General features: G+C 34.2%; 1 protein-coding gene across 3 annotated transcripts in view; it reads left to right on the forward strand.

The window, feature by feature from the left end:
• The first annotated feature begins 1,563 nt into the window (after positions 1-1,563).
• USP14 (ubiquitin specific peptidase 14) overlaps positions 1,564-22,708 on the forward strand; it is a 30,959-nt gene continuing 9,814 nt past the window's right edge. The window contains exons 1-12 of one of the 3 annotated variants that reach the window (XM_039844943.1): positions 1,564-1,804; positions 5,576-5,721; positions 8,220-8,252; positions 12,054-12,158; positions 12,861-12,964; positions 14,231-14,289; positions 17,094-17,224; positions 18,116-18,196; positions 18,562-18,647; positions 19,323-19,437; positions 21,754-21,819; positions 21,972-22,064. In XM_039844943.1, the coding sequence (XP_039700877.1) occupies positions 1,789-1,804; positions 5,576-5,721; positions 8,220-8,252; positions 12,054-12,158; positions 12,861-12,964; positions 14,231-14,289; positions 17,094-17,224; positions 18,116-18,196; positions 18,562-18,647; positions 19,323-19,437; positions 21,754-21,819; positions 21,972-22,064 (1,035 nt within the window). In that variant the 5' untranslated portion in view covers positions 1,564-1,788. Of the gene's footprint in view, positions 1,805-2,502; positions 2,731-5,544; positions 5,722-8,219; positions 8,253-12,053; positions 12,159-12,860; positions 12,965-14,230; positions 14,290-17,093; positions 17,225-18,115; positions 18,197-18,561; positions 18,648-19,322; positions 19,438-21,753; positions 21,820-21,971; positions 22,065-22,708 lie in introns of those variants that run through there. The other 2 variants (XM_039844944.1, XM_039844942.1) reach the window with 2 other exon arrangements.

The raw sequence follows: 22,708 nt of genomic DNA on the forward strand, positions 1-22,708 counted from the left end.
AGCAGAAGCTGTCAGGATGGAAGCAGAGGTTGGAGTAGTGTCACTCCTGGAATGGGGCCATGCGACAAGAAATGTGGGAAGCCTTCGAGATTTGGAAAAGGTAAGAAATAAATTCTCTCTATAGCCTCCAGAAAAAGTGCAGTCTTGCCAATGCCTTAAGGTTAAGACCATTCTTGGACTTAGGTCTGCCGGAATTGTAAGACGATGAATTTGTGGTAACTTGTTAATAGCAGCAATGGGAACAAATACATAGCTCTTCAATTTTGCGCAGCCCATGCCTCTTACCCCAATTTGTTTGAGTGGGAAGCAGAGCCAAACATTCTTTTCCTCATCACTGGCCAATTATACATTCTTGGTCAAGACATGAAATCTTGGGGGAGTGAGGTAGAAATTACTCATGGAGATGGTGGCAGATGGCCTGATTGTTCCTGTGGCAAGACTTGCCCACAGTTCCCTGTAACCCACAAGCATTGGCCCCTCTCCATTATCTATGCCTGGTTTGCTGGTTTTCCTATTCGGTTAGCTTACCGTGTATTCTATTAATTCCTTCTCTGCTTTCTGTTTACAGCCAAGAGCTCTGACTAATTCAGAGAGCCAAGTAGTTAATGTGCGCATATTTCAATATTCTTAGTAGATTCTCCTTCTTATGAAGGCAGGACTTTTGTTTGATTCATTTCTGTATCCACAACTTCTGTATTGAGTATCTTGCACATAATATATTCTCGTTGAATAAGAGGAGCAAAGAGCTACAATGTAATGCTACTTGACAGAAAAGAGTAATTGTAGGAGTAGACTTTAGTATGTATGAAAAAACATTAAATGGAGACTTTAAAGTTGGATACGCACATTTTTATACTTTATTTATAAACATGAAGGTTAAGATATCACCAATATATTAGTTATTTAAAGACATCAACCTTAAGCAGATGATTTTACCCATTAGACACATGCAGACCAGGGCTTAGCAACAGATTTAGGTGCAAGGTTGCTACCATTTACAACTCTGCTGACATTGAGGAAGGCCAACTATGTAAAATTTCTTTTATGCTTCCTTCCAGTTACCTGCACTGTATCACATCCCATGTATCTTAAATTCAGATCCCCAGGACCTGCAATGAGGCTATAAGTTCGTTGCACTAAAGTGGGGAGGGGTGTCCTGAAAACAAACTTGGTCACATTTATTTTTATTATAAACATCCTGAAATGGAGGGCTAACCATTTTCATTAATTAGTAGACCGGATCGAGGGCCTCTCTCAGTTCTTTATTGACTACAAGAAAAGATCCTCGGCTTGTACTGACCATCGTTTCGAAAAACGGGTCGAACACATTTTTTAAAAGTCAACAGCAGGAACACCTGGTTCCCACTCCACCTGAGGCCAAGCGGGGGGCGGGTGGGGCCTGGCCCACGTGGCCGGTGGGCGCGGGGCGGCCCCGTGCAGTGCGCAGGCGCGCGCCTGTAGCGCCGCAGGGGCCGCGCGCCCACGCGCCGCGGCCGCCGTCTCGCGCGCCCCCGCTTCTCCCGGCTTCCCTCCCACCTCCCTCTCCATCCTCCAGGCTCCGCCTAGCCGCTCCTCCTCCCTGCAGTCCCCCAGTGGTCCCGCGGGCGAACTGCGTGTTGCTGCGTCATCGCTAGTGGCCGGTTTGAATGAGGTTCTTGTCGCACCCGAGCTGCCGCCACCACCGCGCCTCCGCCTCGGCTGTTGCCACAGCTTCTTCGCGTCCCTTTCCCTTCGCCGCCCTTGCCAGGCCCAGCCTTCCTGCGCCACCTTCTCCCCTCTCTCCTCGCCATGCCGCTCTACTCCGGTGAGCTCCCTCCTCGTGTGCCGCGATGCTGCCCAGCGCTAGGCCTCGGAGTAGGCCTGGCCTGTGGGGTGGGAGCCCGTCGGTGCATGGGGCGGGGGAGGGGACCGGGAGGCTTGGGCGACTGCGGATTGGAGTCGACCCTGGCCCCTTCCTTCCGGCCAGTTCCGAGCCTTGCAACGCGAGCGAGCGCGGCCTCTCCTGGGCCTCCGCGTGGGTGCTGTGGGAGCGAGACTGCAGATGGGGAAGCAGCGAGCGTCGGCCTCTGGGAGTGGTGACTCTGCAGAACAGTTTCTGTTGCTGCCCTAGTATGCTGGGGAAAGTGAGGGTGTGTGCTAGGGCATCGGGGACCAGGCTGGCGGTGTATTGGGATTTCCTCGGGTTCATCAGTGGTAGCTGTGGAAGGAAATAGAGCAGCACGAGGAAGTCTGAATGAAGTAAGGGAGGGATGGAAGGACCTGGGATGTAAGATTAGCCTTCTTCATTCATGGGGTTTCCCTCTATAGCTTCCCTTTGCTTACCCCTTGCTGCCTTTGGCTCAACCCCTCTTTTGTACCAATTACTGTTTTATCCCAAGGCAGATAGTGAACTTATTTTTTTGCTTCGTTTTCATTTCATCAAACATTGTATTGTGTTCCTGTGTCCGAAGCAGTGTTAGCTTTGAGAGACAGATGAATATTTCCTTTTGACTGGCGTTCGACAGAGTTTTTTTGCATGGTGACAGCCCAAGATATTGGCCAGGGATCACATTTTTAGTTAACGAAACTTGCTGTTTCTTAGCCTGATTCAAAATGGCACCTAAAATGTATGTGGTGGCACCAGTTGGCCGTAGATGTGATTTGTGGGCCATCTTTATCATAATTCTTTTATTGAAGATTCACCATTTTCAGAGAATGAATGATAGGAAACGAGTAATGCTTATCCACCAGGTGGGTTCTTAATGTTCTGGAATTGAATGCTTTAATAGTGATTGCTCATCTTTTTTCTATAATTATTAACAGTAGACTAATTACACAGTAATTAACAGTAGACTGGTACTTGAAATGTTCCACTTACGCAATATAGAATTGAGGGGGCATTAAATAATGGCGATAAAGCACAGTGGATGCTAATATTCACAGACTCACAGCAAAACCAACCCCTCTCTTTATTCCCTTCAAAAAATGTCTAAAGTCACCAAATTTTCTATCTTAAAAATTGTGTTCTATCTTAAGTATTTAATCACATCTTTTCCTCAGTTCTAAAATGAGGGAATTGAAGTAGATTCCTAAGGTTTCTTCCTTTGATGTTTCTGCATTGAGAATCTGTATTTTCAGGTTCTGCAAAAAGCCCTATATTAAAACAAGAACATTTAAAGTACTGTTTCATAAGTTTTAGTAGAAAATTAATTATGCGGATTCTTACATGGTTAAGGTAAGTGCCATAAAATTTAATGAACACCTGTGTGCTTGACACAAAGCTAGTGTTTTTATACATGTTGCTTTGTTTTAATCTTCAGAATAATCCTGTGATACTGGTATAATTCTCCTTTATGGGTAAGCAGAAAGTTTAAGCAAGAAAACTTGCTCATGATGATGCAGCTAAATACATTTTAGATAGGTTACTCTTCATGATTTATAATACTGTTTTGGTTTAGTCTTATCTCATCTTTTGCTTATACTGTTATATGTTTCTAGCTTATCTCGATGATTACAGTTGTGCCCCCTTAAAATCCATTTTCTCTGCTGCTGCTAGAATGATCTAATGTTCAAACCAGACCAAAGTGGCCTTTATGAAAATCTTTCTGAGATTGCACATTTCCTATAACATAAAGTCTGTATTTTTTAGTATGAGTTATGTTATCTTCCTTTACTTGGTCCTTGACCAGCTTCCAGTTTCCCCTGCTTCCTCTTCACTTGGAATTATTTATATCTCAGAACAGCCCATGCTACTTTATGTTTTTCAGTATTTTCCTTGTCTTTTCCAGGAATGCTTTTACTCTTTCTTACTCTGGCTAACATCTAATTTTTCATAGAGACTCAACTCAGAGTTAATAGTGATAATGCAAAGATATCACTTCCTCCAGGGAATCTTTCCTTACTTGTGAAGCATTCTTCTGTGCTCCTGTAGCATTTATAATATTTATATTGTATTGTCATTTTAAGCTTTTTTGCTCCCTGTTTCTCCCTTATTAGACTATTGAGTTATAGTCTCCCTAATGCTTGTTACTGGGCTTATCATTGAATGAATAGTGAACATATTAATTGAACTAATGAAAGAATTGGGATTTGGTGTCAAGTTTTTATATTCACATTTTACTAGTTGGAAACCAGACAACTATTAGTAGTAAAATTCTCATTTTGAGTAGGTATAAAATTTTTAGTGGAAACTATATTCTTGAGTTTATTATTTTCTATTTCAAAAATTAGCTATGAGGTTGATTGAAAATTTTTTATTGGCTCATCGAAATTTTTTATTGTGGTAAAGTATATGTAACAAAATGTACTGCTTTAATCATTTTTAAGTGTACAGTTTTGACATTCAGTACATTTACATTGTCGTGCAGCCATTATCACCATCCACCTCCCAAACTTTTTCATGTTTCTAAACTGAAACTCTGTTCCCATAGAACAGTAACTCCCCATTTCCACTTCCCCCCAGCCTCCTGGCAACCACCATTCTACTTTCTGCCTCCATGAATTTGACTACTCTAGGTACCTCTTAGAAGTGGGATCATACAAATTTGTCCTTTTGTATCTGGCTCATTTTGCTTAGTATGTCTCCAAGGTGCATCCATGTTGTAGCATGTGTAAGTATTTCATTACTTTTTAAGGGTGAATAATATCCATTGTATATGTGCCACTTTTTGTTTACTCATTCATCTGTTGACACTTGGGTTGCTCCCATCTTTAGGCTATTATGAATAATGCTGTTATGAACATAGGTATACAATTACCAGTTTGAGTCCTTGCTTTCCATGCTTTTGGGTGTATACTTAGAAGTAGAGTTGCTGGATCATGTGGTAATTCTGTTTAATTTTTGGAAGATCTGCCATACTTTTTTCTACAGCGGCTGAACCATTTTAGGTTCCCATTAGCAATACACAAGAGTTCCAATTTCACCACATCCTCGCCAACATTTAACTTTTTTTTTCTTTCTTTTTGTAATAGCTATTTGAATGTCTGTGAAGTAGGATTTCTATATTTTTTACTGATTTAGTTATATCTTTGGATTCTTCCTGGTATTTGATCACCTCTTGTGCAGGAACCACACCTTTCAAATCTTATAATCCAGAATCTGTATTCCTTAACCTGTTTTAAATATGCTTTAGTCTCTCAATAATTTTTTCCTCTCAAATTACCTGTCTAAAAACTTTCTCCTTTTTATTCCAGCAGTATGTATTGATTTTAATGATTACTTAAGTAAACAACTTTGAAGTCTATGAACCTTATTCTGGGAAATATTTCAGTGTCATGATATTTTGCAGGTTATTAGAGTTGGATTAAGAAGACTTAAATATTTACTAACTAGTTCTTCGACATTATTAAATCAACCAACTTCTCTTAAATGTCAGTTTCCTTACTTATCAAATGAGAATTTGGATTAAATCCAGTTAAATTTTATACAGGACCTACTGTATTCAAGTACTCCTGATTAGGTGTAGGCATTATGAACATTAAAAGATGAATGGCATGGTTTGGCTTTCAAGAACTAGCCTGATAGGTCCCCTAAGGATCTTCTGAATAAGTCTTGTTCTTTTGTAAATGAAAAGAAAAATTATGATTTTGTTTGCAGTTACTGTGAAGTGGGGAAAAGAGAAATTTGAAGGTGTAGAATTGAATACTGATGAACCTCCAATGGTGTTCAAGGCTCAGCTTTTTGCATTGACTGGAGTGCAGCCGGCCAGACAGAAAGTTATGGTCAAAGGAGGAACACTGAAGGTAAAACTTAGTCCGTATTTTCATTATACTGTTATTATGTAATTAGTGAAAATAATTAACACCAGAAAATGTAGCATTTGAGGTATTTTTTATTTGGTGAAAGTACATAGTTATGAAATTAAAATGTTTTATTCATGTTAGTGTAAGGAGGAGTATGTAGCTATTTCAAACACCTTTATAAAACCATCATTAAATTTTTTATTTTAAAATGCACCGTCTCAAAAATAATAATAATAAAATGCACTGTTATCAGTGACTACCTCTGGTGGTCAAGGGAGTGGGGTACTTCTCTTTATTTGTGTTGTTTGAATTTTTTTCCTATGAGTATGTTAAAAGTATTTCGTTTAGGCTATAAAATTCTATTTGTATTTTCTTAGTAATTCCTTATGGGGTGGAAAATTTTATTTTTGTTAAAAATATGGAACAATATGGTAGATATGTTTTTTTCAAACAAGATCTACAAAATGTATTTTTGTACATGCATTTGAATGTTGAAATTCAAAGTATTTCAACATCTTTACCAAAGCCCGGTTCTGGAATACTGGAAAACTGTTAATTTTTTCCTTTGGCTTTTCTTGCAATCTACGCATTAAAAAAGAGCCCATCTCTCTTAAGAGTAATCACTATCTAACACCTATCTGTAGATGGGAGAAAAAAATTTTTTTTTGTTTAAAAAGACAGGGAACTTAATTTTTCCTTTAGTTCCCTTGGGATGACCCCTTTGACTACAGTTAAGAGTCCAAGCTTTACCAGCATCATTGATGAAGGGCCACAAAAAAGATGTGAAGGTATTATATTTATTCTTGTTTGCAATATTATATGTCTACTTTTTAAAAACTACTTTCTTGAAGAGTTAGATGTGAAATGCTAAAGGGCTGGCTACGCCTGGTCAGCTAGGCAGTACAACAGATGTTGGTGAAGAAACATTGTTTTCCCTCCAAGTTGTTGTATGATCTTTTGTTCATTAGTGAACTTGTGCTGAGCTGTGTATGGGCATACCTCAAAGATATGGCAGATTCTGTTCCACACCACCTCAATAAAGCAGATCTAAAGCAAATATCGCAATGAAGCAAGTCACATAGGTATTTTGTTTTTCCAGTGTATATAGAAGTTATGTTTATAATATACTATAGAAAGTGCAATACCAGTATGTCTAAGAAACAATGTACGTACCTTAATTAAAAAATTCCTTATTGCCAAAAATTGCTAACCATTATCTGATACTTTAGCGAGTCATCTTTTTGCTGGTGGAACGTCTTATAAAAATAACGTTAAACGTGCAAAACTCAATAAAGCAAAGCACAAAACGAAGTATGCCTATGTTGATAGTGTACTGTGGAGAATTATAGAAAAATACTAATTAAATGAAATTACTACTAATGGCTACCACTTATTGAATACATATTTTGTGCCAGGCTTTTCTTTTTTTTCTTTAATTCTCAACTGTATGTAAAAATGATGAAAATATTTAATTCTCAACTGTATGTAAAAATGATGAAAATAAATGTATTTTATATATTTTATAAATCAGAAAACTGAGCAGCAGAGAGATTTAGGTAACATACAGTAAGACAGCAGAAGAGCATGTGATTTACTTGTCAAGCAGATCTGGGTTCATTTCCCAGTTATTGTGACCTCGGATAAGTAAGTCTCTGAGGGGATGTATATAGTTATCATTACTTATTGTTAGTAGTAATAGCCCTTATACTGAGAAGAGTCTTTATGAAGTTCTACTTTGAAACAGGGTGTCCAGAGAGATAATTAGTGGCACCACCAAAAGGAAGCATATTGAGTGCCTAGTACCTTCAGCAAAAAGAAAGGAGTAATATGGAATTGACTTTATTCGGTGAAAGGAGGGGCTTAGCTTCAGTAGGCCAAAATATCTGTGGACCAATCATGGCATTAAAAAAAATCTTGATTTAATTGAACATATTGAAGTAAAACTACTTATTAATTGCTTCATAGATGTGAAATTTAGTACTTGAGAAACATTTGTGGACAGGGCAAGTATTATTAAGGGTTAGTTTGCTTCAGGTAGTACTGTTTACTCTCCTGGTATACTTTTTAATAATACTTTCTTAAGATTCCTGATTTGGAATGATAAATTTGGGTGATAAATTATGTAATTATCCTAATTATGTAGACCTTATTTCATAAGTTACTCTTCATTCTTGTCACATAAGCTAGTTATTAACTCTGCTGGTTCCAAACAAGCAATAAGCATGCAAAAAATTAGCATCAGTCTGTTGTTATCAATCGTTTTTTATAGTATTTTTGGTGCTGCCAAGTTTACTGTCTTTTAGATTGTCATTTTATGTGTTAAACAATTGTTAGATTTACTGTCTATAGGACTGCGTGTGCTTTTTGTTTTTTAAATACTTTGATTATAATTTTAAATATGACAAAGTTATTTTGAAGTAGCTTAAGATTAGTTATTAGATTATTCATGGATTATACAGGGTGGTTAAAATGTTTTTCTTTATTTGTCTTTAAAACAGGATGATGATTGGGGAAACATCAAAATAAAAAATGTAAGTATTATCCTAAGAACACTTATTATAATGCAGTTTCCTAATACACCAAAATATATTCCAGGTGCTTTTCTTTCATATGTATATCCAGTTGTTCCAACACCATCTGTTGAAAATACTTTCCTTTTCCCATTGACTTGTGTTGCAGTCTTTCTTGAAAATTGATTATAGGTGTATTTTTGGATTTTCGTTTCATTGATATATTTGTTTAAACTTATACTAGTACTACATGGTCATGATTACTAAAGCTTTATAATAAGTCTTGACATAAGATAGTGTAGAGTTCTCCAACTTTTTCTTCTTCAAGGCTATTTTAGGTCTTCTGCATTTCCATATCATTTTAGAATAAGTCTTTCAGTTTCAATAAGTACACTCCTGGAAATTTTTTTGAGATTGCTTTGACTCTAGTTCAGTTTGGGGAGAATGAACATCTTAACACTATTGAATATTAAAATCCTTAGATATGGTGTACCTCTCCATTTATTTAGTTCTTTATAGTTTCTTAGCAGAGTTTTTTATAGTTTTATAGTTTTTCAGTTCTGTTTAGAGATCTTGTATGGTTATTGTTAGGTTTGTGGAATTTAATGTTTCTTGGCTGTTGAAAATATTAAAAAAATTGTTTTCCAGTGTTTATGGCCAGATTATAAAAATAGTTTATTTTCATTTTGTGACCTTACTAAATTCACTTAATAGTTGCAGTAGTTTTTTTTTTTTTTCTTTTTTCCAGATTCCATTTGGTTTTCTATGTTTATAAGTATGTTATCTGCAAATAGAGGCGGTTTTAATTCTTTTCTAACCTTTATGGCTTCTATTTCTTTTTATTGCCTTACTTTACTGGCATATGAAAGTAGAATTATCATATATTGACCTTGTTGCCTGTGCCTTTGCTGATTTTACTTATTAATGTCGTAGTATAATATAGGTATACAATTATGTCTTCTACATTTAAGAATGGTTTTATTTTTTATTTTTCAACTTCTATGCTTTTTCTTTCTCTTTTTTCCTTGCTATATTGCACTGGTTAGGATTTTTAGTACAATTTTGAGTGAAGTGGTTGATAGTAAACATTGCATTTTTTTGATCTTAGGAAAGTCTCCAGTCTTAGCTGGAGGTTTATCTATTGAAATGATCATTTGTTTTTAATCCTTTCATCAGTGTGAACTACAGTGACTTTTTTGAATAGTAAACCAACTTTATATTCTTGGAGTGAACCCTACTTTGTCGTTATGCATCTTCCTTTTTTTATATTGCCAGATTCCATTTGGTAGTATTTTGTTAAGGATATTTATGTCTCTTTTCATGAGAGATGCTGGTTTGTAGTTTTCTTGAATTGTCTTTGTCTGATTTTGCTATCACTGTAACGCTAGCCTTGTAAAGTGTGTTAGAAAGCATCCTCACCATCCCTCTTTTCTGAAAGAGTTTGTGTTGTTGTTTTTTTTTTCCTTTAAATGTTTTGTATAATTCTCCAGTGAAGCCCCCTAGGCTTGGAGCTTTCTTTGTGGAGGAAGACTTTTAATTAAGAATTTAGCGTCTTTAGTAAATGTAGGACCATTCAGATATTATATTTGCTTTTGCATCAGTTTTGGTAATTTGCATCTTTTAAAGACTTGGTCCATTTAGATAGTTCATTTGATGGCATAACATACTCTTTAATTCTAGAATCTGTAGTGGTGTTTTCTCTTGCTCTTTTTTTCCCTCCTGTTAGCAAATTGCGATTTCTGAGGTTCGTTAATTTCATCGATTTTTACCCCCCCAAAGAATAAGTTTTGCTTGTTCATTTATTATTTTATTGATTTCCTCTCTGCTTTAATTTCCTCCTTTTACTTTGGTTTTAATGTATACATGTTCTAGTTTCTGAAAGTAGAAGCTTGCTTAATTTTAAAAAACTTTTTTTGTTTTCTAGTTATCTCTTTTGCCCATTTTTTTCCCCCATTTTTCTATTGTGTATTTGCCTTATTGATGTTTTTTAGGTGCTTATATAGTGTAATTCTATTTTCTAGTTTGTCCCTTATGGTAATGTTTTATGGAAGTTTTAAAGATTTATATAGTTAGTGACATCAATCCTTTGATCTTTTATGTCAGTTTAAGAAAACATTCTAACATGGCAAGCATTTTTTGATTCGCTTACATGTTTTGTAGTTGTTTCATATTTTTACATGTGAATCTTCAATTTGTAATTCATTTTGGGTATGACATGCCATGAGGTGGAGAACTTATAGTATTTTTTTTCTAAATTATCTGCTTTACCTCAACATTCTTCATTGTAAAATCTATTTTCTTAATTATAAATGGCATTGTTTTGATCTTTATTCTTTTTCAGAAATTTCTTAGCTATTTTCATGGGTATGAATTTATTACATGAATGAATCATTTTGTAAAGTTTTAAAAAGGAACTTTATTAAATTTACATAATAATTTGGAATCACATCTTTACAGTAATTTTTTCAGTTAAGAAACCTGTTACGTCCTTCAATTTATTTAGGTGTTTTTTTAATATTCCTTAGTAAAACTTTATAATTTTCTCATTACCTATTTTATTATGTTTACTCACAGATATTTATTGGTATTCTTTCTTTTATATTTTCTAAGTGATTATTGCTAGTATATTTTTTGAAATATTCAGTTTTCCTGAGACAATTGTCTTTGGAAAAAGATTCTTTAGTGATGGCTTGGCTTTGCCATTATCTTATAGAAAGTTTATGTAAAAATAACAGGAGATAGAATGAAGGTTACTGGATTGCAACATAGGTTCTCTAAGATATGAATTCGTTAACCTTATTAATTTCCTAATTTTAATCCTCATCTAGATATTTTTATCTTCTCTTTTTTTTAAAACCTCTACTCTAGGTTTTTTTTTTTTTTTTAAACCTCCCTGCCTTTTTTGTTTGTTTCATGTGTTTATGTCTTCCAGTTAAGACATTGAGTAAAATGTTCACATTTCAGGATTATGAGATTTAGGGTGACAGTATCTTCCTTATTCTTCTGTTGTATGGAATGTTACCTATGTATTGAATATAAATATTCCCTTAGGTTAGTGTTGAATAGAATTATAAAATTGGATATTTTGAACTTATTTTTGTCCAGTTTCATGTTTTCTAATAATGAAGATTTCAGTATTCTCAAAATATTTCTATTCAAATGTAAATCATTGTTAGTTACATACTAGACATTCACAGAAAGATTCTTATCAGTGCTAGTTTATTATGGGAATAAATTATGCCACTAAATGTTAATGATCATTTGAAGAATCCCCTCCTCTCCAATATTGTAAACATTCTCAACTTTATATTATGGCAATATTTGTTTTTTCCCCTTAGCTTTATTGCTGTGTAATTTATGTAATTTAAAATTTACCTTTTTTAGTTTATAGTTTGACGAATTAGGTTAATTTTTTGTATAGTCATGTAATTACCACAATGAAGATATAGACCTGCCACCACTTTAAAAAGTTACTCCAGCCACTTTGCAGATAAGCAGGTTACTTCTGGCCTGAAGTAGCCATTTTAATACTTTTTTTAAAAAACAATTCAATGATTTTTAATATAGTTACGGAGTTGCAAAACCTTCACCACAATCTAATTTTGGAACATTTCTATTACCCTGAAAGAAACATGTCAGTTTAAAGTCACTCCTTCACACCTTTAGCCCTAGCAACTGCTAATCTATTTTGTGTCTCTATGGGTTTACCTTTTCTGGAAAATAGAAGCATGCAATATGTGTTTTCTATGTCTGACTTCTTTCATCACACATTAAAATGGTCAACTTTTGAGCATTTTCATGAAATTAAATTTTTTTAAACAGGGAATGACTCTACTAATGATGGGATCAGCAGATGCTCTTCCTGAGGAACCCTCAGCTAAAACTGTCTTCGTAGAAGATATGACAGAAGAGCAGTTAGCATCTGCTGTAAGACACACTGCATTTTATATATTTGATCACTATTTTTCAGAAGTACAGTTACTAAGGTGTCTTTCAGAAAGTAGCATCTGAATGTTTTTGAAGATTTAATAGTTTATGTTTTAGGCATCAAGATGTATGTTTTAGGCAGTTTGAGATTGGCTTAAGGAGTCCTCAGATTGGATAATTCATTATAAAGTCAATTAATAGCTGTAGTATGTCTTAGATAGTCAGCACATTTAAATGTTTATTATTTTTATGGTAAAATAGGCTCAAAGTAGTTAACTAGTTTAAATGCTGGGATATTTATATTTTTAAAACCTTTCATGTTGAAAATACATACTGTTTATCCTTAATTTAAATGCAGCGTTGGTTTCTAAATGTTATTTTTACCACCCAGTATTTATATAGTACCATTCATTTTTTTGAAGTCTTCCTGTGTATATTTTGTTGCCGTGTTCTAATGATAAGCCTGCGAAAGGGACAAGACTGACTGTATCAGAAAGGGGGCAAGAAAGGAATTAAAACAATGATTGACAGTAAGAAGCAAGTAAAAATTTTTGTTGGAGAAATAAAAGACGTTACTTTAGGGTGAAGGTGGAATAAAAATTGGTATGAGTTGATAAATTATACTCGTTTCAATGGGTAAACTTTAGTGATTTATATATGCTACGTCTTTTGTAAAAACGATTTAATTCTTTTCCTTCTTAGATGGAATTACCATGTGGATTGACAAACCTCGGTAACACTTGTTACATGAATGCTACAGTTCAGTGTATTCGTTCTGTGCCTGAACTCAAAGATGCCCTTAAAAGGTAAGACAAATGAGATAAAAGTCTTCTTTGGATAAGGGAATTTCACATTTGGTTGAGCAGTGTTGTTTTGTATACATATGTTTTTAGCAGCTTTTTGAGCTATAGTTCGTTTATCGTACAATTCATTCTTTTAACGTGTTCAATTAAATGTTCTTTATTATATTCACAAGATTGTGGAACCATCACCAAATCTAATTTTAGAATATTGCCCCCCCAAGAGAAATCTCTACTCATTAGCAGTCACTCTTCCTGCCTGCAGCTCTAGGCAACTATTAATCTACTGTTTGTCTTATAGCTTTGCCTGTTCTGGACATTTCATATAAATGGAGTCATATAATAATGTGGTTTTTCTGGTGACTGGCTTTTTTTACTCAGCATATTACTTTGTAGATTCATTCATGTTATGCCATGTATCAGTACTTTATTCCTTTAATGGCTGAATAAAATTCCATTATATGGCTATACCACATTTTGTTTATCCATTCATCATCTGATGGTTATTTGGATTGTTTCCATTTTTTAGCTATTACAAATAATGCTGAACATTCAAGCGTAAGTTGTGCAAATGAGTTTTCATTTCTCTTATGAGTGGATTGCTTGGATATATAACTCTGTTAAACAACATTTTGAGGAACTGTCAAACTTTTCCAAAGTGGTTTTACATTTTACACCATTTTTACATTCTCACCAGCAATGTGAGTTTCAATTTCTCCATATCTATGCAGATTTTATTATTATATGTCTTTGATTACAGCCATCTTGAGGGTGAAATGGTATCTCATTGTTCTCATTTGCATTTACCTAATAACTAGTGATATTGAGCATTTTTTCATGTATTTATTGGGCATTTGTATATCTTTGGAGAAATGTCTGATCAAATCCTTTGCCTATGTTTTAAATGGTTTGTCTTTTTTTTAATTCAGTTGTAAGTATTCTTTATATATTTATATTTTGTTTTCTTTGTAATAATGTGTACTTTTGTGTTTTACATTATTTTCAGAAAATGTTTGGTATAGATGAGTTAGACAAAGGGAAGGAATTTAAAGTAGGTTTCATTCATTTAAATTCCCTTTTTTCTAAGCACTCCTTTTTTGCCCATATGATGCTTACAGGAACAAGACCAGAATGTAAGAAAATAGAAAGGTGGGAACACCTTTGAGAAACTTGCAGTTGAGAGTGTCATAATTAAGTCCTTTTAACTGATTTCTTCTCATCTGAGTTTCAGAATGACTTGGATCCTATTTAATTCTGCCTTACTGTCCCTAGGTATGCCGGTGCCTTGAGAGCTTCAGGGGAAATGGCTTCAGCGCAGTATATTACTGCAGGTCGGTATCTTAAATATGCTTACTACTTTTTGAGAAGGAGTATAGTATTTAATAAATGTTATTTTCACTCACAGTTTGTTTAGTACTTTTCAGTTTACAAAATGTGTTTTGTAAAATATTATCTCATTAAAATTGGAATACTTAAACAACTTGGGACATATTTTATTACCCAAATTATAAACTAGTGATGTCTATCATTTTGAAAAAGTGTTTGGATGTTTTGGATTAAATTATAATTTTGGCTTTAGGATCTATTTGTAAAGTATATTCTTGGGGATATCCAGAGGTAGGTTTCGTTATAGTTGATATGACCCTTACAAAAGAGAGTCTTAGTGTAAGGAAGTAGTGTATGAAGAATGAGGAGAAGTAGGAATTCTTAAAGGAGAGAAATAACTTATTTCTTCATTACATGAGACCATGTATCCCTTACCTCATTTTGGGACAGTTTTACAAATGTGCACTCTCTTAAATCATTGGGCTAAGTTGATAGGTTTTTATAGTTGGGGGGTTTTTTTTTTTTGGTAACAGCTTTTTTCGAGATTTAATTCACACACCATACAGTTCACCTGTTTAAAGTGGACAGTCCATTGTTTTTTAGTATATTCAGAGTTGTACAACCATCACCACAATCAATTTTAGAGCATTTTCAACACTCAGAAAAGAAACTCTTAACATTTAGCAGTCATCCCATTTTCCCTGTAGCCTCTATAGATTTGCCCATTCTGGATTTTTGATGTAAATGGAATTATACAATATGTGGTCTCTTTTGACTGGCTTCTTTCACTTAGAATGTTTTCAAGGTTCATCTGCATTATAGCATGTATTAGTACTTCATTCCATTTATAGCTGAATAAGACTCCATTGTATGGATGTAATATTTTGTTTATCCTTTCAACATTGAAAGACATTTGGGTGGTTTCCACTTTTTAATTATTATAAATTTAGCTAAATGTTTGTATATAAGGCTTTGCATGGACATATGTCGCCATTTCTCTTGGGTAAATATCTAGGAGTGGAATTGCTGGGTTATGTGGTAACTATATTTAACTTTTTGAGGAACTGCCAGCCTGTTTTCCAAAAGCACCTGCATACTTCTACATTCTTCCCAGCAAATATGAGGGTTCCAATTTCTCCATATTCTTGCTAACACTTGGTATTATTTGTCTTTGATTATAGCCATTCTAGGGATGTGAAGTATCTCATTGTGGTTGACCATTAATTTTTGATATTGTAAATAGTAGGTTTCTTTGTGTCATTCAGAGGTAGATTTTCCTGTAACCTTTTTTCCTAAGAGTAAACTTTTTTGTTGAAGTTTTTAATGAGGAAATGTGATCACCTACATCTGTAGTAACTGAGAATTTTAACGACTTCAGTGTCATAGAAGGCTTGTAGTATTGAGGGGATGAAACATACTGTTCTTGACTTTTTAAACTTTTTTATTGTGAACTAAATTTAAATTTACAGAAAAGTTACAAGAATTCAGCAATTACTAATTTTGGGTCACATCTATATTTTGGTTCATCCTCTATAATGCGTGTTCTTTTTTTATGAACCACTTGAGAGTAAGTTGCAGACATGTCTTTTTACTGCAGAATTCTTCAGTATTTCTTAAGAGGGAGGACATTTGTAACCACAGGACAGTTATCATTTTTCAAAATGTGGGAGTTTAACACTGACATACTACTCTAAAATACAGATTTTATATAAATTTTGCCAATGTTGCTCATTGTAAAGTTGTTTTTCTTTTTTGCATCAGGGTCAGTTTAGGATCACATTGCATTTAGTTGTTATGTCTCATGGGTCTCTTTTAATGTGTAGTGTGTTTTTGACCTTTTTTCAAACTAATGAAATACTTCGAGATCCTTTGTTCGTGGTATATATTAAATCTTAAATCATCTTTTCCTTTTGGGTAGCATGTACTTTATAAAGTGTTATTACAGTTTAGGCTTATTTTTTTTTCATTTAAAAATAATTATCTTGGTGGTAGTGCTTAAAGTTCAGCCCTTCCTCCAATATTTTATTTTATTATTTTTTTAATATAGGTTTTATTTTAGTACTTGCTTTGCTGAGATCTTGGAGTATTTGCTGGGTTTAATTTTGTAGAAAAATGATAGATAACATTTTACATCTTAGTTAACAAAACAAGTCAAGATAAACTAAATTAGAGTTTTGCTGTTTATGCAGTAAGGGCAAGGTGTGATAACTAGACAGTCAGCAGAGGAAAAGTATTCTGAACTCCCAAGAGCAGGGCTGAGTCCATGACTATGGATTATGATATTGAGAGAGGAAAAGCAGAGGAAAGATTTTGAAGAAGGCAAATTACTTTTGGTTCTTGGCTGTTCAAGTAGAATCAGGAACCAGATTTCAATATTTAGGAGTTCATTAGATGGGAACCAAGTATGAGCTTAAAGGAGGTGAGCTGAGAGTGGTGACCTGATGGCTTCAGAATGGCATGGTGGCAGAACAGTAACACGCCATTTGACCCCTAGACAGAGGTTTTGTGTTCTCAGTTTTGATGAATATACACTGATTTGTTTGGGAAGACAAAGGCTGGGAAGGAAAGAGAGGGTCAGGGCTCAGAAGTTGTTTATAGCTAGAGATTGCGTTGTAAAATCTTCTGGTGAGTTCTTCAAGATTTAAAAACAAATCTGTTTCTTATTAGGAATTCAACAATTGCAAAAGGAATCGATATACTTAAAAATTGTTATAAGTAGTTTTTTGTTTATATTAATTGAGATTTAATTTACAGTAGCATGTATTAAATATGGCACTATTTTACTGAAGTAGTTTGTTTTGTTTTTAAGCCCTTAGAGATTTGTTTGAGTCCATGGATAAAACTTCTTCTAGTATTCCACCTATTATTCTACTGCAGTTTTTGCACATGGCTTTTCCACAGTTTGCAGAGAAGGGTGAACAAGGACAATATCTTCAACAGGTAATCAGGGCAAAGTTCATGGTTTTCATTTTGTAAATGTAAAACTTAGGTTTCCTAAACTTACCACACTTACTGGAGTATATTTCGCAATAATAAATATCAGTCCATTCTCATTCATACCACTATTACCTCTTGCCTGACCATCTTGCTTCTGCTCTTGTCCCTCTGCAGATTCTATATACAGCCCCCAGAGTCCTTTTTAAAATGTAAATAAGATTCTGTCGATCCCTTGTTCAGTGCTTCCTAGTAATTTTCTATCCTTAAATAATCTCCTGAATAATCCTAAATAATCTAGTCTCTGGCTATCTGTGAACTCATCATATGCCACTCTCCTGCTTGCTCACTTATCTCCAGATACACTGGCTTCCTTGCTATTTTTTAAACTTTCCATGTATCCTTTTTCTATAGGGCCTTTGCTCTTATTCCTTTAGCTCTCAGATAAATGTGTGGCTTTTCTCTTCACCTCGTTCAGGTCTCATGGCTCTGATGTCAAGGCATCAGAGAGGCTTTCCTATTGAGATAACACACTTTCCTTCCCCTAATCACTTTCCACTCCCAGATTGCCTTTTTTTCTTTATAATCCTTCTCTTGAATTTATATTTCATTTATCTGTGTTCTCCATTAGGACTTTTTCTGTTTTGTTTACTGCTATGTATTCCTAGTGTCCAGAACAGTAAATGTTTAGCATAATTAGAAGCTCAGTAAACATCTCTTGAATAAATTATTTTGAAATTTTTTATTGTTTGGAAGATATCTAATTTGGCTTAATATTTTAAAGGGGGGCAGGGGAAACCCTTCCCCTTTCCTCAGGAAATGAATTATTTTGGAAGGATTCTATAAACCAAACAGTCACAGCCAGGAGTACTTACCATGTCATTTTAAAATTAATAGGATGCTAATGAATGTTGGATACAAATGATGCGAGTTTTGCAACAGAAATTGGAAGCCATCGAGGATGATGCTGTTAAAGAGGTAACTGAAATATATTTGTGATTATAGATTTTCATTTTACCTTGATTCACACCACCCCAAAAGCTTGAAATTAATTCATCTTAGTAGATGGACATATACTTAAATACTTTAGATGCTTAATCCATAGTTCTGATTTGAAAGCTTGCATTTCACACTTGGATTCAATGTATTTTTATTAAACTCAAATGATGTTATTGAACATTTATAGTCTTTTGGTAATGATTTTTGAACAGTAGAAGAATTATACAGAAAGGGATTACATTTTAGAAAGCTTAAATATGTATTGCTAAACTGGATTGTTTGGAAGAAATATACATTATTATCTATGTAAAGTAAAATTTGAGTTTTTGTTTTAATTTTTGCAGACAGATTCTTCATCTGCATCAGCAGTGACGCCTTCTAAAAAGAAAAGTTTAATTGATCAGTTCTTCGGGGTTGAGTTTGAAACTACGTATCCTTATGAGCCAAGATTTATATAAACTCATAACTTATTACAAATGTATTGGTATAAAGAGCCTTGACTGATTGGAGTATGAAGGGTATGGTTGTATATTGGGGTATGAAGAAAAATTCTTCAGAAGTTTTTATGTCTAAAAAAATATCATGGAAATTAGAAATTTGGAAAAACGTACCCATTGGAGTGATCGTGAAGTTTAGGTAAATGTACACTTTAAGGGTATTCATTATTTTTTCCTGTGAACATCTTTAGGAGAGTCTACCTCATTAATTTGCCTCATAGAGAATTAATTTTAAATTGTATGAAATTCAATATATCAGTTCTATTCATGAGATTGAACCAGTTCATCAAACCAGGATTTAGGGGAGTACTATTTTCTAGGTGATCAGTAGAAATTTAGAAAAGATTCCTGTTTATGTATCTATGGGTTATTAACACCATTTTAAGGCTGTATAAATAACAACTTAGAGTTTATTCTTTTACATCCATTTCATTGCTAAGTATTGTTAAGTGAATAAGCATTTTTAAGTATGTTGAAATAAATATTAGGAGACCAACATGTTTTAAATACTATTGCATGAAGCTACTAATTCTTTTAGCATTAGGACAACTTATTCAAGATGATGTAATAAATTGAGTGCCTGTTAGCATATTCCTTATTTTGCAAAGCATGAAATGTACAGAATCTGAAGAAGAAGAAGTCACTAAAGGGAAGGAAAATCAACTTCAGCTTAGCTGTTTTATCAATCAAGAAGTCAAGTATCTTTTTACAGGACTTAAATTGGTAAGAACAATTAGAGTTGATCTTCATTATTTGCAGATTCCATATTTGCACTTGCTAAAATTTATTTGTAACCCCAGCATCAGTATTCGTGGTGTTTTCATGGTCATTTAAAGACATGCCCAGAGTGGCAAAAAATTTGAGTCTCCTGGCACACACTGTCCCACCTGAGGTCCAGAAAGGTGGTGCCTCAGCTCATACTATAAACAAGTGTCTTTTTGCAGTCATTCTAGTGCTACATTTTTTGCATTTTTTTTGCTTGTTGATTATTTTGCTGTTTAAAATGGCCTTTAGTCATAGTGCTGAAGTGCTGCCTAGTGTTTTAAACAGAAGAGGGCTCTGATATACCTTGCGGGGAAAATAAAATTTCTTAGATAAGCTTTATTCAGGGATGAGTTTTATTGTAGTTGTGTGTGAGTTCCATGTTAAATCAACACTGTATGTTAAGTGAAGTGTCATTATACAGAAACACATGAAACAAGGTTGTATATTGATTGGTTGACTGAAATGTGTCCAGAGGCTTATGGAATGCCTCTCAGGGTATTATAATGAGGGTACATTAGTAATTATAAGATATAAACTGGGATTGTATTGTGCCAGTCAGGCCATATGTGGTCATTCTAGCCATTGTCCTAGTATTGCAGTTGAGATCCTAGAGTTTAAATTGACTTGATTTGTGGCAGAGCCAGATTCAGAACTTCTCTCATATTCAGTTAGTACTGTTTTTTCCCATGCCATACTAAAGAATGCACTTTAATGAGCAGATTGGTAAAATATAATGGTTTTGTTGGCTAATTTGTTAATTTGATAATTGTTAATTTGTTCATTTAATATGCACATCTCTTGAAGGGTAGGCAGTGAATTGGGGCAGGGATTACATTGATAAACAAGATAATTTGTTGTCAGGGATCTTGCATCTACAGTTTGGGATAAGATGGTTAGGGGAAGGGTTAGTAAATGTAGATATACTAAGCAGAAAAATAAATAGTGATATTCTTTCCTCTGTGACACTGCAAGGAGAGTTGTGGTAAGGCATAATGGCTTTTGAGAGAAGTTCATTTTAAAAGCATTACAAATACTAGCTAACCACCAAGAATCATGTACCAAATCAAAACATGAAGTATAAGTGTTAATTGGAGAGTGTGGAATGGAATGTTTGGCAGGGACTCTCCAGGATGATCTTTTTGTCATAATTTTATAAAATTTCAGGAAAACTATACTTGCAACTTCTAGATAATTGTGGATTGGTGATAGTACATAGGTATAGCTTACCTGATGAATAACATTGCACCAGGTATGCTTTCTTGAAAAACACGTATTCATGAGATTTTTTATTTATTGTCCTGGTAAATTTTTTACATACTTTATCAACATTTGTTCTGATTATTATTAAGTAGTTTGGCTTCACGTTTCTTTACCTCTTTGCTGCTGAATTAGCTTCATTAAGTGTTAAAAGCTCCACAGTGATTCCTTTTGTAATGTGATTAGTAATTTTAAAAAATCAAATTAAAAAAAAATTTCACACAAGCGTAACAGGCTTAGAGTAACCATTAACAGTAAATTGTTTTAATTCTGATTTCTTGTATGTGTTCTCAAAGCAGAACACAGTAGTGCTAATTTTTTTGATACTAGCAATAGTAGCTAATCTTTATTGAACATAGAATATATGCTAAATAGTTTCCCAAGTTTTCTGCATGTACTAATTCATGTAATTCTAACAACAGCATTATAATACAGGTATTATTATCACCATTTACAGATGATGCCCCGAGGGGATAACTGTCTTGCCCAATGTCACACAGACTGTAAGAAGGAGAAAGGCCGACATGATCATTAAGATGTGTAAAATGGCCAAAGGCTTTCCCACATGCGTTAGATTAACAGGTTTTCTTTGTTATGACTTTTCTGAAATTTAACACTTGATTGGTTCTGAAAGTCTTTTATACATAAAGAATAAAGAACAAGGATTTCCTACATTTTCTTAGTTTTCCTCTATGAATATTCTAATAAAACATAAGTAGAGAAATGCCATAAAAGGTTTTCTTATGTTATATAAACTGCAGTATAAACTCAGAATCTGAGTAACATTTGGGTCATAATTTAAAAACTTCAAACAAAATTTTGATGGCTTATTTTTAAGGACTGAACAATATTTCAATACCTAACATTGTTTCATTCAAATTATTTCTCACTGATATAACTCCACTGATATACTGTACATTATCTATTAAGTAGTGTTAATTTTTAAAAGGCGTGATTCATATTTATATTGCAGAAAATAAATTTTTTTAAATGATATTTGGTCTTCTGTTTTTTTAGCGACTTCAGGAAGAAATCACCAAACAGTCTCCAACATTGCAGAGAAATGCCTTGTACATCAAATCGGTAAGTTGTGCTTTCCTTTTGAAATTGAATTCCATTTTGTTAAGTTTTCAAGTTAGTTAATGTTGCGCCATCTTTGTTTTTACCAAACCAAGGAATTAAGAACTTGGTATTTGCATGTAATAGAATTTCTTTCTTCCATTTTCTCTCTGTAGTCCAAGATCAGTCGGCTACCTGCTTACTTGACTATTCAGATGGTTCGATTTTTTTATAAAGAGAAGGAATCTGTGAATGCTAAAGTTCTTAAGGTTAGTAATGAACTCTTCAGTGTAATAAAACATTATTCTTTGAAGGCAATCCTTAATTTAGAGTAGGTTTCTTTATTCCTTTAGGGATAAACTTTCTTTGATATGTTGAAAATAGGGAAGTTATTAATGTTATAAAAGTGGTTCTTAACGAAGGTGTGTATTGGAATTATATGTTGTCCTTTTTATTTTAAATCATACACATGCCTAGCTTCTCCCCAGCTCCCAGCATCTGATTTAAATGGGGCCTGAGGTTTTACACTTCGTAAAAGATTTGCAGATAGTTTTGATGGATGCCTTCCATTCCCCGGGAAACACTGCCCTAGACAGATCCTCAACTCCAGATGCTGATCTCTAGTAGGTTTGGAGATAGGGGTGGGCTAGGGTGCCGTATAACACAATGCAGTGGTTTCTAGGTGGTTCCCTTCTTTTGGTGAAAGGAGACAGTGTTAATTTTCTGGTGTCCAAAGAGTACTTAAATTGTAATCTCTCGGTGTGTTAGCCTTGTGATATAGCTGTTTTTATTGTACTGTAGCTCCAATCCATAGCCAGAGTCTGTGATCCTTGGGGGAGGCATATATCATTCTAGCTTTTTAAGCTGAAATTCATAATACATTTTCAAATATAATTAGTGTTAAATGAGGTTA

This window comes from Pteropus medius, unplaced genomic scaffold (assembly GCF_902729225.1).
Source record: "Pteropus medius unplaced genomic scaffold, Ma_sr-lr_union100, whole genome shotgun sequence".
Taxonomy (NCBI): domain Eukaryota; kingdom Metazoa; phylum Chordata; class Mammalia; order Chiroptera; family Pteropodidae; genus Pteropus; species Pteropus medius.